At 40.6% G+C, this 16172-nt stretch overlaps 1 protein-coding gene across 1 annotated transcript; it reads right to left on the reverse strand.

Annotated features, from left to right (window-relative positions):
- Window positions 1-33: 33 nt before the first annotated feature.
- lpcat3 (lysophosphatidylcholine acyltransferase 3) lies at window positions 34-14717 on the reverse strand. The gene is made up of 13 exons (XM_084027310.1): window positions 14471-14717; window positions 11692-11799; window positions 9698-9804; window positions 9098-9191; window positions 8859-8896; window positions 6193-6371; window positions 5958-6066; window positions 5785-5871; window positions 5377-5540; window positions 3317-3464; window positions 2758-2913; window positions 1459-1602; window positions 34-1365 (listed from the first exon to the last, which is right to left on the reverse strand). Exons 1-12 carry the CDS (start codon window positions 14553-14555, stop codon window positions 1483-1485), a joined length of 1395 nt encoding a protein of 464 aa, XP_083883436.1. The 5' UTR covers window positions 14556-14717; the 3' UTR covers window positions 34-1365; window positions 1459-1482.
- Between the last annotated feature and the right edge of the window lie 1455 nt (window positions 14718-16172).

Raw genomic sequence — 16172 nt, forward strand, 5'->3', positions numbered from 1 at the left:
TTTAATGAACATTATAAAATTGTATTTGAAAATCACCCCTCCCCTCCCCCCGATTCCATCCCAAGTTTTCTTTTCCTTTGTACATTTGGTAGGAATAAGGCAAAAAAAGTAGTCTCTTAACAAAGCAATTCACATCAATTAATAATCACCATGTCAGGTATATAAATATTACTAAAATCTGGGCTGCTGCTACTAGTGAGGTTTGCCCTGTCCATGTGTGTCAGCGAGAAGACGCCAGCAGCAGCAGCAGGCTGAGGGCCTTCCTGGAGCATGCCATGGATCAGACCATACACCCCCCCCCAGACATTTTCTTTTACTTCCAGTTCAAAAACATTCGTTTCCTCAATCCAAAATAACCCAAAACACCCCATTTGTGGAGATCAGTGAATACAGGATGAACCCGAACAAGTAACTGCTGTGACTGTATGGTTGGGCAGTGTGCAAGTCTCCGTCTCTCACATCTGTACATTTCAGAGGTGAGCGCCGAGGGCTTGAATCAAGGCAGCCAGAGGAGTGTTGTAGACTGAATAGGGAGCGGAGGAGACATGGTAAGGAAGAAACAGAAACATGGGACAGGGAAAGGCAGGTGAACAATGCAAACTATTTCATGAAATCTTATACCAAAGCTACAAAATGTTCTTATTCAGAAAAGCTGTTAAAACTCTATAAAACCAAGTATTTTTGTTTCTCCATCACAAATCAAATCCAAAACAAATGTACTGTCAAAACATTCATTAATACAAGGCCATTTTGAGATGGGGATTAGTATACGGTGTGTGATTTACAGTGCTTGTATAACCACTGGCAGCCATTTCCATGAAACAACCCCCTGATTATTGTTATTATTATTTTGTATTATTATAATAATCATTCGTCTTTTGCCAAAATTATTTTTGTAATAAAGAAAGTGCCACATACGCTGGCGCTGTGCTTAAACCTCCTATGAAGTCTGCTGCTAAATGTGGGCGGTCGACATGAGAGAGAAATGAAATGGAAATAAAACACCGGAGCCAATGACAGACTCTGAACCCGTGACTAGTGAGTGCAATTCTGTGTCGACAGCATGAAAGTCTCTCAAGTTCTACTTGTCCAACATTTCTTTACCAAAAAAAAAAAAAACACAACAGGAAATTGCCCCTGATTGGCTCACAATTACCCAATGTGGCACGATGGTCATTTCCTGTAAACATTTCTCTAAATGTTTATAAAAACACCCTTCCCATTTAAAACACAAAAATATATAGAAATTTATTTTTACATGGACATTTATATATATATATATTACTAAAGGCCTTAAAATATTTTCCATTCTGCTCCTTGAAAGTCACAGTTCCCTTCAGTGGATATTTTTAGCCTTAGACGGACCTGGAAAGAAAGAGATATTTAAACACTAAACACACACAGCTTGTCATTTGTCTCAAACAAAATGGCAAAACCGAAAGGTGTGCTCCGTCTTACCATGCCGAGTCTTTGTACCAAGTTTTAATCCTGCTTTATCTCGCTCCGCTCTTTCTTAGGCACCAGCGCCTTACGGAGGTGTGGCATGATTAAAAAGGCTACGAGGAAGAATAAGTGGCCACAGAAGTAGACAGACGAATACACCTGGAAACAAAGAATGACAACAACAACAAAATCTAATTAAAAGCATGCTCTGAACATCTCAATGTTATGATGACATCTGCAATCTCACCTGTCGCTACTAGTTTCCTGCCTTTGTCAATCACCCGACTACACTACTACCTCCCTTGGTCCCTCAGGTCAGACATGACCTTCACCTTCACCCAGTTTAGAAACACAGCTGCTTTCCCCCACTCCTGAAAGACGTTTCCACCCATTTCTGTTCCTGAAAGCCTGCCTGTTATCTTTTCTACTTTTTCCCCAATATGATGTCATCTGGCAAAGCACTGCGTTGTCCAATCAAATTCTTGCAAGTGAACATTCCTGGTAGTAACATGAATGCTGTACCGTCTGCTGTTTACCATCCCTGGCAAAATATTGTACTACTAATACAATTAGATCATATTATATATAAAAATAATTCTGTAGGCACAACATTATTACATGTCTCTTAATGAGGCTGCTTTCATTTTAACCCAGTAAAAAAAAGGCACAATGAGGATTTGTCAGTTGCGGTTTGTAAACACAAGATTCAAAGATGGCCCCTCCTCCCCCCGGCTAAACACGGTCACGGTGCCCACCAGTGGATGAAAGCTGTCCCAAAATTCACTCTGTCCAAACATTTCTCATGGCTCATAAGTGATGAGTGAGAGGGAATCTTTTTGAATGAGTCTACACATCATTTATAGAAAAATCCTAAATCTCCTAAATCTATCCTGAAGCTCTTGTATGCTCTTGTATGGGTAGCCAGCAGAGTGTTTGTTTGGATTAGTCAAACATATCAAACATGAGAGAAGAGGTAATGATCTCATATTGCAAATCAAAGCTTGAATATTGCAAATTTGGTGAAATATGATTGTATTTCCTGAGCAGACAATGAAGTCGTCTCGGTCGTCACGTTGTAGCGGACACATCCATCCTCCTAGTTTGTACTGTTAGCGCTGTTAGCTATGAGCTGTTAGTTCAGGCTTCACCATGTTGATAGTCGAGGAAATTGAAAAAGGTCCCAATTTTTGTATGAGGCACCTTTAGAACAGTGTGTCGGCATTTCCTGTTGCCTCAAACCAGAACTATGCGAGGTTACGGTTACAAGTGAGAGCGACCATATTTATCCTCTGATCTCTGAGAGTGGTGAGTTACCTTGAGCCATTTGTCATAGGTGAAGAGGCAGAATGGCACGAGGGGGTAGCCCATGAACAGCCAGTGGATAAACTGCTGGACTACATAGATGAGGGGGTAGAGTGCACTGTTGGCCAACTTTGACAGCAAGGGACTGTCCCGCACAAGTGCCAGGGCCTGTCTCACACACACACACACACACACACACACACACACACACGCACGCAACAGTAACAACAAAAACATTTAAAAGACAGTTCTATAATAAACTTATGCCAAATTGTGACTGTAGGCAATATTTAATTACAAGACCATTAAGCAGTGAGGTGCATTTGATCAATGCTATTTATAACAAGAGACTATGTGCATTATGTAAACCAATTGTTTTACTTTTTATCAAGATAATGTGCAAAGTAGGCTTTTAGTGAGAAAAAGGCATAATACAAATGGTACACAACAAATTTACCGCCAACAGAAATAAATACCCAGACGGATTGAGTTTACTGCACATCATTATTTTGATTCCCTAATTATCTATAAGCTACTCGTCTGCACATCCTGCCCTGTGTCTGAAGTGTACCTGTCTCTCTACAGTGATGATGAAGAACTCCATGGAGAAGCACAAGATGTATCCGGAGTGAAGCCCATGCCAAATAGTCAGAAAGAGGAGTGTGGTCACATGAGACAGGGTTTTATTGCCCAGAAACTTCAGCCGTTTGAAGACATGTCTGAAAGAAAACAATGAAGAGCAAAAAAACAAGAGTTATGGATTGTTTCTTTTTGACTGAAAATCTGGATAAGGGCAGAAAAACTCAAGGCCCCAACAGCTATTACTGCCTACATGGTAGTACTCACTCACCTGAAAGTTGTTGCATAGCAACTGAGCTTATATTAAAATATTTCAACAACTTTGCCTCCACGTCAAGGGTACTCCTCAATTGAATGCTGGTCCAGACTCTGTTATAATATCTTGCACACACATTGCATTTCAATATTGTTTTTTTTTTTCCCTTTCTTACAGCACAAAAGGTGACAATGGCCAAGCGCTTGTCAGGTCATTACCAGTTCCAAAGACACATCTCTGACAGCAGGATTAGGGCGATACACTTTCCGAAAAAGAAAACCCGACAAGCGTGTTTCTCTTCACACAGTGACCAGGTGCAGAGGTGAAGAAAGTATGCAGGATTTGAACTCAAGCTCCCTTTTTACATGCTTCACACAACAACTGACAGGTCTGTTGCTTACAGCAGACGGTCTTTGATTCATGATATGCACCTTGCCTTTCCAGGACACTGACTTTTCATCCCACCGTTGAATGTGGTGGTTTAGAACGGCTATAACCGGTATTTCAGACGGCACTTAATACAAACCAGGTTGTTTGAAGCATGCGAGGAGCTTCAGCATATATCATACATTGTGCTCCTCAAAATAATCAGTCATGCCTTTCAGATTCACTCTGGTTTCTTCCCTACTGTATGTTGTATATTGGACCGAACTAACAAAATCACAGAAGAATACCTACCTAGCCCTAAAAAGGCAGTAAACCGATAGAAAACTGAGGAGGACACTGACCCAGTAGGGACTGAGTGAACGCAAGCTGGCAGTGGGAGCAGGCAGACACCAGAAGGTCATGCTCCAGAGAAAAGTGGAGACAGAGCTGCACATTCTAACTCAGTGCAGTCATTATTTAAGTCTTAGTCTCTTTCCAGAAATAATAGAAATATTCCCACAGTTCATGTATCTTAGCAACTTGAAGAGACTTCCCATCCTTTTGGGAGAGACGGAGGACTGCTGGAGACTGGCAGAAAGATACTGTATGTAGCAGTCTGCCATGAGCTCGGCACCTCTGTGAGCCCCCTGTCTCACACGGCAAATAATTCATGTCTTCTGTTGTATAGACTTATATCTTATGTTATTCTTATCCATAGCCCCTTTGTTTTCCTTGTCTTTTTGGATCATTTGTTATGACCGTGTAGTTTATTTTAATGTGCCGTGGCAACATAGTTTTGTATGAAGTCATGCCTATAAAGCCATTTAAATTTAATTTAAATTTAAAAAAGCATTCATGTTTTAAATTATATTCTAGTGGTTAAAAAATGTAATAAATAAATGTTATATTACAAATAATACAATCTGAAAATGAACCCATTTAAAACTTAACTGCTTAGGAAGTGATATCTTTGTGGGTTAAACAGTATAAAGTTCTCAAGGTTACTTTTGAGGGAATTTGTATTTCCATTTCTCTCTGTGTGGCATGCAGTAAGCGATGTACGCTTAGGTATCCAATGCATTCAACTGAAACGGACCATGTAATAAACTATATGTTCAATAAATTGCTTTGCTCACTGGAGTCAAATGACGTCAAACATTCAAAAGATTTTATGCACGAGGCTCTGCAAACTCTTAAACCCCTCCTGGGATGCTGGTTCCCTCCCTACGATGATTCCCTTGGTGTTAAAACAAACTGTGAAAAGAGGCCCTGGCATGTGATGTCAAGCTGTTCCTTTTCCTTTTTCAGTGTCGCATTGCCACATATGCATATGGGATTTAATCGCCAGCCCATTTTACTTCACTGCTATCATCTTAGTAAATATTTAACTTTTACAAACCCATTTTGAACACGCTTGGCTCGTCACTGACCTGGCAACCCACGCATTTGTGTTAATGTTGAAGGAAGAGATGGTTCCTCCGAACAGCGGCGTGGTTTCAAAGAGCCACACCTTCATATTGGCACAGGCGTTCCACTGGTGCTCACCTTCCACCACACCATTGTAGCCTAGTCCAGTTAATATACACACACCCTCCTGTAATACACAAAACATCATTTCAACGTGTAAGTTCACCCCATGAAGCACAAGAACCGGTACTGACCAGGGTGTGTCATGAAGAAAATGATTATCCAAGCACGAGTCTATGAGTGTATGCAAAGTTATGTAAGAATGGTGTTTTCTTGTTAATACTCTCTCACAGCGAGTGTCAAGCTAGGTGCTGTGTGTAAAAAACATGTTGATTTTCGTGCACATGCTTTCAGATCAAGAGGCTACTTACCGCTATAAGCCAACAACTGACATATTTATACAAGATGACTTTAGCCCAGAGGAGAATAAATACACAGCGATACCAGAAGGGCTGAGCCTGTGAGAAGAACATTGTCTTAGACAAACTGATTCACATTGAAAATAAGCATAAACTGATTATTTTTTAACATATTTTGTTCTCACCTCATACTCATCTGTTAAGTAGTAGCTGTCTGAGTAATAGGGACTAAATATTGCATATATCACCAGACAGAGGAAACCCAGAGCAAACCTCTTCAGAGCCGGTATCACACTGGAAGAGAAAGACACGCTGAGATGACGGGAGATTGGAAGGTGATGATTTTAACTCCAGGGCTGTGACACTGCACAGTTGGCGATGTAATAAAGATCTTCGTCCTCAATTTTCTTGCTCTTTTACCTGTTCGGAGGCTTTCCGGGGCAGTCCGTGAGCTCCCCTGCCACCAGCCTCTGGTAGCTGCGCAGTGTAAACTGGGGCCCCACCAGGAAGCCTCCATAGAAGTAGGAGAAGCCGCACACCTCGAGAAGGGAGGGCACAGACGGCAGAGCTGCATTTCTCTGCTCTGAACTCAGCTGGGACTGGAGTTTCAGGATAGGAAATAGGATGGACAAATCAGAGAGAAGAATAGTGAGATGAAAGAGGGATGAAGGGGTGGAGGAAGAGAGCACAAATGTAGTCTCAAAAGGGCATTGATTCATGAGGTATCAACCACAATCTACACTGACCACAGAGTCAACATCACTGCACTGAATACTTAACTGGCATTTGGCTGCAGGCTGTTAACTGAATGTAAAGAGTAATTATATCAACCAGAGGAGAGCAGATTTCTACAGATTATATTATAGAGATTTTTAGTTATACGAGCTCCAAACATGCTGTAGACAGACGAGCTAGTGAAATAATGGGAAAAGCTGCTCAACAGACAGAGATAATGTAATGAAATTAGCTTTAAGACATGACTGGGGCAATCTGACAATACTGTTTATTTTGTCAAAGCAATCTCTTAAAAACCTTTGGTTGTACTCTGGGTCATGCTGCATTTTTGCATCATTTCTTTGCCCTTTGTTGTGTCCCATTTTTCTGTCTGTTCTATATCATCTGGTCGTTTCCTCCACAGAGCTTTTATTAGGCAAATGGAGAGCGTCTGAGGTGACTGTAGCTACATAGAAAAAGGAAGGCCAAGGAGAAGGTCAGACCGGTTCCTCACAACAGCATTTTATTATATTGCAGTTATTTCAGTGCAGCTTTGGGTTGCTAGTAGTCCTGCAGTCGCAGATTTATTTGCTAGTTTAGTTTCACTGTTTTAGTGGGAAGACCTGCGCGCAGCGGTCCAATGCCTTAAAGTCCCAGTCGGCAAGTCCGGCGGATGGAGGGCACTTGAATGTTTACAACTCTCACACCCCTCCCCCACGACCACCGAGCTCCTTGCCCCTGGACTTCGTGTCCTTTGAAATCCCTTAGATCACGCCACCTTTGAAACGCAGCTCCGATGTTGACTCTGGTTTTATCACGGGCACTGTGGCCATCTTTCTTTGTTTCCTTCTTTTCCACCGGTGTTTTCTTTTCCTTAGTTGTTTTGGACCTCCTTGTTTTGGTTTTTAACCGAGGAATTGGAAGCTTGTTGCTACTTCCCTCCGCCTCCCCCCTGTGATAGTGGAATGACCCGAGGGGGGAGGGGCTATGTGTGTGCACGAACACAGCCCTGCATGCTGATTGGACAGGATGAGCCGGGCGCTGTCGATTTTTGCAAAACAAACAGGCTCTACGTGCACGTAGAGGTGCACTTTTTTTCTAAAACCGGATGATTTATGTTGTTCTAATCGGAGCATAGTGTCTGCTTCGGTGAATATGATCAAAAAAATGTTGCCAACTGGGGCTTTAACAATCTTAAGGGCTGTAAGTTAGTATTGTTTGCTTTGCAGTACGACATTGTTCAACTCCTCTTTCTTACAATTTTATTATTTTATGTGTTAAGATTCTACTCACCTAAATATTGTCCATTTTGTTTACATGAATGTTTGTTTACATAAGAATGTCAGCAATATTTTGCCACAATGATGTCAGAAACAACAGCAGGGTTTTCCCTATTATTATAGGACTTGGGCATCGCACATTTTTGTTAACAGAGTCAATTGTATTTATTGTTTTGGTTGTGTGGTTTTTATTTCATTTTTTATTTATAAATATTTTCAGATTTTTCAGATTACACATATATATATATATATATATACACATATATATACATATATCTATCTATATATATATACATCTATCTATCTATCTATATCTATATCTATATCTATATCTATATAGATATATATATCTTTATAGTCCATTATAGTCCATTGCTCTTTGTAAGGGTGAACTTGCATTATTATACTATTATATTATTATACCATTGGCATAAAATGGTCTTACAATGACAATATGCTTTATCTCAATTATTTCTCGGTCAATATATGATCCAATAAAAGTAAGCATCGTTACAGGTCTACTCCCACACAATAACATTGGTAATAAACTATTTGCTTACTTACTGAAAGCTGAAATGATTAGTCTATTTTTAAACGGTGTCTCAGTGCTACTGTGCTTTTTGCACATAATAAATTAGGTTATTAGGTAACATGCATACATTTTGCTCAAAATTGCCCCTTTTCTATACAAATAAGCCTCAACGCAGTTATTTTATTTGGAAAGACGTTATTGGATTGCTGTGACAGGATGAATAAGGTTGCCCTAAATGTTTTTTCTGGCATTTGCATATGATTAACTGACGTAACTTTTTTGCATTTGGTAACTGACGGCACCGTTTTCTTGCTGCACAATATTCACACATTGTGATGATCTACAAGTTTTTCAATGACAACTCTATATTCTTTCCATCAAAACCCCACCTTATCTTTCAATCACACATGACAGAATGCTTAAAAAAAAAAAGCAGCGAGAAATGACAATTACAGGAACTAACAATGAGCAAAACTCAAACAAACAACATTCCAAGACAAGTGACATCAGCATTCTGACAAATGACCAAGCAAGCAAAAGCAACAGATCAACCAACTCACTGGTTCCTTCCCGCCGTCATAGAAATCAAATGACAAACCTGTAATCAGAAAATGCAACTTGTGTCAGAAACTATGTTAGATTTACTAATGCTGTCATGATCATTGAATGAACACTGTTAAGCATGCAAAGGCCATGTCAGCAGTTAATCAGTGTGTTAATCGTTCACTTGAGTACATAGGGAGATTGCAACCAAGGCAACAGGAAGATATGAAGTGACAAAAAGCTGTCATCAACTCACCAACAAGTTTGAGTGTGAGGACACAATGTGGCATGGTCCACTTGATGTCATACTCCTCTGTGGCTGTGTAGTAATACCCTGCCAGCAGGTATACCTGAAGGAAGAGAGGAGAAAAGGATTGAAAGACAAAAAACATCCAGTAAGTACACCTCTGCATTATCCAACATCTCCAAGCAGATGAAAGAATAAAAAGATATCACCAATACAAATCACAGCAAGGGTTGCTGTTGAAATCTGACATGTGTGACGTGTGGACATTTCAGTGTAAAAGCTTGGTGTCCATATAGTTTAATCTGTGAGCAATAAATGCAAACGCATGCAAAAAAATAAAAATAAATGTTGCAACATTCCCACAGGAAGCATATGACCATATTATATCATAAGAGTATTGCTTCTAATTGGCCCTTTGAATACATGGGACAAACAACAAGGCAAGAATCCGTGGAACGCATACAGAAATCAGACAATTAACTGTGTAGAGAAACCGGAGAGCAGTTTCTGAACCACCATGGTAAAAGTCTGACAGCAGATCAAAAGGAGCAAATACTAAAAAGTAAGACTGGATGCCAGGAAAGTAAAAGAAACACCTGGACACCTCACCATTTGAAAGGTAAAGCTGCTCAGGACAGTTGTTACCGTCCTTCCCATGAGCCTCAGCATCAGGAACTGGACAAGGACACATACTGCAGAGTGATAGATCTGAGACCCTGGGAGAGAGATGGCACATGACGGTGAGTGCAGTCGAGTGTGACCTGCTGTATTGGACATAAAAAACAGCATTTTCTCCTCGACCGTTCCGTTTTTGCAGAGATGGAGACAGAACAAGGCAAATCCACAATATATATCCAGGAGAAAGATAAAACAACAGACCTGCTGTAAAATCCATGTGCAGCCACAACAAAGAAACGGGAAAGAGATGATGATGTTAGCAATTTGTGTTTGGCATGCACCTTTCATCCTTTCATCCCATTAGAGGAGCACTTACCAGTCTTGTCACCTTGGTCATTTAGAAATATTGGTTTACTCTATTTTTTTTACAGGAGGTGTCAAAGTACACACATTCTATACTGAAGAAGAAGTACAAATATTTGTGTTCAAAAATACTCAAGTGTAAAAGTACAGGCTCTGAAACGTACGCAAAGTAAAAAGTACCACTCCAATGGTTCCAGTTTCTGAAATTCTCAATCTAGGTTAATGGTACTTATCAGTGTTTCCCACAGGATTTTTGGAGACTATGGTGGGGGGCTCGCGATCCTCTAGGGGGGTCTGGGGGCATGAACCCCCGGGAGAACATTTTGAATAGATTTCATTTTAATGCATCAATTGGTGAATTTTGAGAACCAAAATATGACATATCAATTACTGACCAATTTCTTACAAACTGCTGGTACTGATACAAATGTTTACATACTAAATGGGATTGAGGAGTTTAAGCATTCAAGAAAAGATGAAAACAAAAATGACTAAAACACAGTGCTGAGCCTTTATACTATTAGTTTATTATGACTATTATTATTATTATTATTATTATTATTAATATAAGTGGGTGACTATTCCTCAGCCTTCCTTGGTGTTTTGGTTTTGTCATAAGCGCACGCACTGTCAAACTCACCAGCTGAGGGGGGGTCAGCGCAGGGAACGCCTTGCCATGGCGACGGGGGGAAACAGAACGTTGATAAGCCAAACCAGCCGTGAGGATTTCCCCTTATAATAAGCGCTGCTGCCCTCCTTATAGGTCTATCATTACAGCCATTAGATAAGTCCATTTGCCTTGATAAAATTATTTTGGGCGGTGCGCCATAGTCTCGTCAATGTCTGGGAAACACTGGTACTAATGATCATTTTTGATTAAACAGATTTATTGATTAATCATTTATGAAATGTCAGTGAGATATGCCTCTTATAATTTACCACAGCCCAATTATTGTTGTTGTTGATTTATTTATTTTATTCAACCACCAGTTCAAAACTTAAATATATTCAGATTACCATCATACGCAGCAAAACAAATGACATGTTGGAGAAGTTGGAATGAGGAAATGTCTTTGCTTGGAAATTACTTAAATAAGTAATCAATTATCAGAAAAGTTGAAAACGAATTTTCTGTTGATCAACTCATTGCAGCCATGTGTTAAATATCTCTGGGTTTTGGATTGTTAAATAATAAACAATCTGAAAACGTATTTTTGTTGATGTTTTATCAGTCAAAAATCAGTCTGACACATGGAGCAATGTATTTCAATAGCGGTTCCCTGTTTTGTAAATCGCTAGCAGGGATATGCACTCGTTTTCTAATTGTCACAGGAGAAATGCAGCAAAAACCAAAGGCAGGAAAGAAGACCACTGTTAACAAGTTCATATGGATGTAAACGAACCCAATCTAAATCTTAAAAAAAACAAAACATAACTTCAGCCTTACAAATGCCTTTAAGAGGATCAAAATGCATTCAACGTTTGTTAGACATTTTGACAATTTAAACATACTGTGTTTACAATAAAACTCAACAGGGCAGCTTTCAAAAAGGCCTGATGCTTATCGTTAAAAAGGCAGAACAAGAAGTTGCCACAGGATTAAAACTCCCTCTTCATCTCACCAAAGTTGAATGCTGCTAGAGCCAGTCCAGAGAGTGTGTGAAACAAGTGTATAACTGTGCCAGGCTGGTAGAACAAGAACCGCCGGTACACCAGAGCACAGGGATAGCCTGTAGAAGAACAGAAAAAAACTGTTAATGAGGCTACAGTATGAACCTTCACATCTGCTACCTGAGCCATTGTTCACGCCCCTGATGCTGACCTTGTGGTACAAACACACGACACACTCACAAAGTAGCACATCAGTACCATTGGTACGCTCATGTGGCATGTGCTGCTGAAAATCTGGCATCTGAAGGAGAACGATAACTGCCTTAAATAGGACTATGGAAAGGTCAAACACTCACCAACGATCATGGTGAAATGTATTTCTACTTCCAACCAGTTCAGCTGGACTTGTTCTTGTTCAGGTTTTGGCTCATTGTTATGTATTGAAGAGGTTCATTCAGCCTACTGATATATTTTTCATACTGGTTTCTTTATGAAGGCCAATAAAGTAAATGTCTTGTACCTGACAAGTTTCGGCTACGTTGCCTCTGTAGCCCTCATCAGAGGTGTTACATGATGTTGGTGTTGATGTTGGTGCGCCAGGGGACACGGCCATCCCACCACATCAGGTGGGATGAAAAACTCCATATAACACATCACAGACGACGTCACACCAACATCATGTGACACCTCTGGTAAAGGCTACAGAGGCAAGGTAGCCGAAACTTGTCAGGTATAAGAAATTTACTTTATTGGCCTTCATAGAGAATCACTTATGTATTTATTGACGTAAATGTAAACATCTTCTTCAAACTGCTCCATTATTAATATATTTGTCAGACCTATGATGTGATAGGAGTAATCTTTTAAACCTTTTTTAGTTAAAGAAGTAAGTCTCATGGAGATTCTCTAAGACAGCAGCATGAGAGTGTTTCAAACTAGATGTACAAACATTTAAAACAAATATGCAACATTTCACATAACATACAAGCAGACATTTACAAAACAACCAAACATGCATAAAACAAAAACACAGAATCACCTACAAGTCATATGGCCAAGAAGACAGACCAGAGGAAACTTTGTTTTTTGATTGGAGGAGATGACCAAGTCCCTACACCACGATTTATGATGAGTGGATATCAAGACACTGCAGGAGATTTGATGCCGTTTCCATCGGCCCCTGTTGGGTTACTTTAAAGGCTTGTGATTTTCTATTTCTATGTTTTCTCATTGTCAACAAATCTCATGAAGACACTAAAACCAACAAAGAATTGATTTCATGGACATGAAAAATTGTCAAAATGCTAAACACAAGTTGCACTGGGTGACATGTTCCTACATGCCAATGAAAAGAGGCTCTGTGGTTTATTTGGACCACATGCTCCACCCTGCTGCCAGAAATATGTTCAGAAATAGGTTCGTATTTGCCTGACTGTTTGCTCCTGTTAAGTAATGTTTTCTTTTTTAAGAAGTTAAAACTGTACATTTTGAATGTCACGGATTAATTTTTTTCACCATGGGGTTTGTGGACATGGGAGGCATGTTGAATAAGTCCAGTCTCTGAACGCGTTTCTAATCAGTCACATGTGCAGCCGCTGCAAACCAGTGCATGTGGCTGCTCTTGCAAAGCAGTTGGCTAACCTAAGCCTAAAATCACATCGGCCTATCTATAGCAAACGCTGACAAAACCTCCTCTTACTGCCGTAGTGCAATATGGCTACGTTATTATGCAAGACGCGTTAGGCAACACTGTGACAAGGATCATGCAACAGGCTGACTTAAGGGTTTCAGGGCATTAGCTAACCAAAGTCTGATCCGAGAGGCCACGTTCGCTCTATTGTGTTGTTGGCGTGAGGCGACAAAGAGAGAAGCGGACAGTGTCTATGTGTCAGAGCAAAGTTCAGAGAGGACAGCGTGGAGGACAGCGTGGAGGACGCCCCCCCCCCCCCCCCCCCCCCCACACACACACACACACACACACACACACACACACACACACACACAAACACACCGGCAGGGTGACAGTCGGACCCTGCGTCCCTGAAGCAGCGCTACGTGTCGACAGGCTCCAATAAAACAGCGCGTCCTAAAGTTAAATCTACCTTAAAGTAACAGTTAAACGTGGCCTTGTTCAAAAGGTATGTAAGAGTCTGTCGGTGAATGGGGAAAATGGAGGGTACTCGTTATTCCTGTGAAATCATTTACCTCTCTCGACAACAGTGGGATTATTATTTGTCCACCAACACTGATCTCACAGAGACACAACCATGCTAATCCCGCAGCCCATACACAATGTGATTTCAGTAGTCCGCATTGTGCAGCTGTCTAATTTGACCTCGTTGTGTGGTTAGTTCGTCGGTCCCAAATCGAGGAGAGGAGATTCCGACAGTTGACACGACCGTTAACCAGCCACACAACAGTCCAAACAGTCACAGACCACCATCTCTCAGTTAGCAGTCACAAGTTAGCCGTTGCTGAGGATGTTTTGATGGGGGGAACAAAAGTCTTACGCTGATTTGACGTTTCGGTGTGTGTCGTTTATTCAAATGATTTTCTGTAAATAGAGCTTTTGGTTCAAAGAGCACCGTGAGTAGTTTCTACGGATACATGTTAAGCTAGCTAACACGGTAGTAGACCAATACAACTGGTTTGCAGCCTGTAGCTATGTGTCACAGTTAGGATCTGATTGAGCGTTGTGTTAGCGGTGAGTGTAACAGAGAGTACTTGAATATGGCAGCGGAGCGGGTGGCATGTCGGCTAGCTACCACAACAATGTGAGGCGAAACTCACCGATTAATATCGATAAAAGGAGTCGAACCGCTGGCTCCGGGGAACCTAAGGACTCCGATAGATTCTCCAGCAAGGGAGCCGCCATCTTTCTTGTGGGCGGAAACGTCCTTCGCGACGGTTCAGTGAACTCTACTGACTCACGGCAGACATCCACACACACGCTCGGCTTTTAAAGACCCCCTCGCGGCTCGGCCTCCTTCAAAGTTGAACGGTGGGATTCTCCTCCTATTTCTCCTCCTCTCTCACCTGCCTTTGGCACACTTTTATTGGTGTTTTTTCTTCCTCAGTGGGTCGCTAAAGGACCGGACCCGCGGGCTGACCGGAGGTTATCTGTAGCAGCACACCCAGAATGACAGAAGTGTAGCAACACAGTTAACTAGCACGCGATAGTGGGTGAAGATTAACCGTCGTGTAATAGTGTATGTGTGCCCCCTTGTGGCGAATCGAAGAAGAACAGTCATTAAAGGCCTTTTATTAAAGACGCCTGTGTAGAAATATAATATATTACAATATATCAATAAAATACATACAATTTACATGAAAATTCCACATAGACACAATGCGAAGGGTAAATATTTTTTTCAAGAATTTAAGTATTATAGTATTTATAAAACTTCATACATATTGAAAGAAAAAAAATTATAGTATGCATGCTGACCACTTTATCTGAATACAATATAACCTCAACGTCTGTATGGTCACTACAATAGAAGAGACTTGAGATCATTAGTAAATAAATTGAGTATTCCCTGAAACTACTTCCACTCATTTCGAGGGGACATTATGTTGGCTACTTTCCTATATATTTATAAGACGGCTATTGTTGGTAATGTTGTGGATGATTGTGTTATTGTGTTACAAAGCATTTTACCAACTTTGAAATGGTATACTCTATGGTTTTAACTCACCAGGATACTGTGGTGATTATACGTCGGCCTTAGTAAAATAAGGTCACGACCCTCACAGCACATTATAGGTTAATAGCGCTAAAAGCATGATCCCCGACGAATTCCGGATTTTCTTTTAACAAAATGTGTGGGCTTCTCTTTTTGAGAAACCTGCTAGACAAATATCTAAAGAGCAAATAGATTCCTACCGGCCAACTGCAAACCGGCCATACTTATACACTACATGTACGACCTGTTGCTATGGTGTAATGTTTTAGACATTAGAAACAAACTACAACGACAGCATTATAATTTGAGTTGATTTATGACTAACATCACCACAAACCCCTAAAAGTCAAACATTATCCGTGTAAGAATCGCATATATTTATTTTTCTTTGACCGCAGTGCAGAGTGGGTATGCAAAAGAGGGCTGAATATCCTCCAATCAGAGATCTTCAATCTAGGTCAGGAATTACAAAGGGGGCTGGACATTTATCAGCCAATCAAACGGTGGATCGTCATGTCTTTTTGCCTATCGGCCGCAGATCACCCTATGGCGTATGTAATCGAGGTTAGTTAAAGAAAGTAATGATGACAAATCCAAATGTTTCGATTACAGACATTACATCTGAATGAATACTTGCACATTTGAAAAGATTCCCGTGGCCTACATTAGTAATAATTCAATTCAAAGTAAATTAAATGTTATTACAAATAGGCATTTTAATCAACCAGATTGGGTTTCTCTTACAGCTTCCGTTTACAGGGGTAAGCAAGAACCCTGGTACAGAAATGTATTAGGTCGAGGTGGAA

Source organism: Eutrigla gurnardus (assembly GCF_963514095.1).
Source record: "Eutrigla gurnardus genome assembly, chromosome: 14".
Taxonomy (NCBI): Eukaryota; Metazoa; Chordata; class Actinopteri; order Perciformes; family Triglidae; genus Eutrigla; species Eutrigla gurnardus.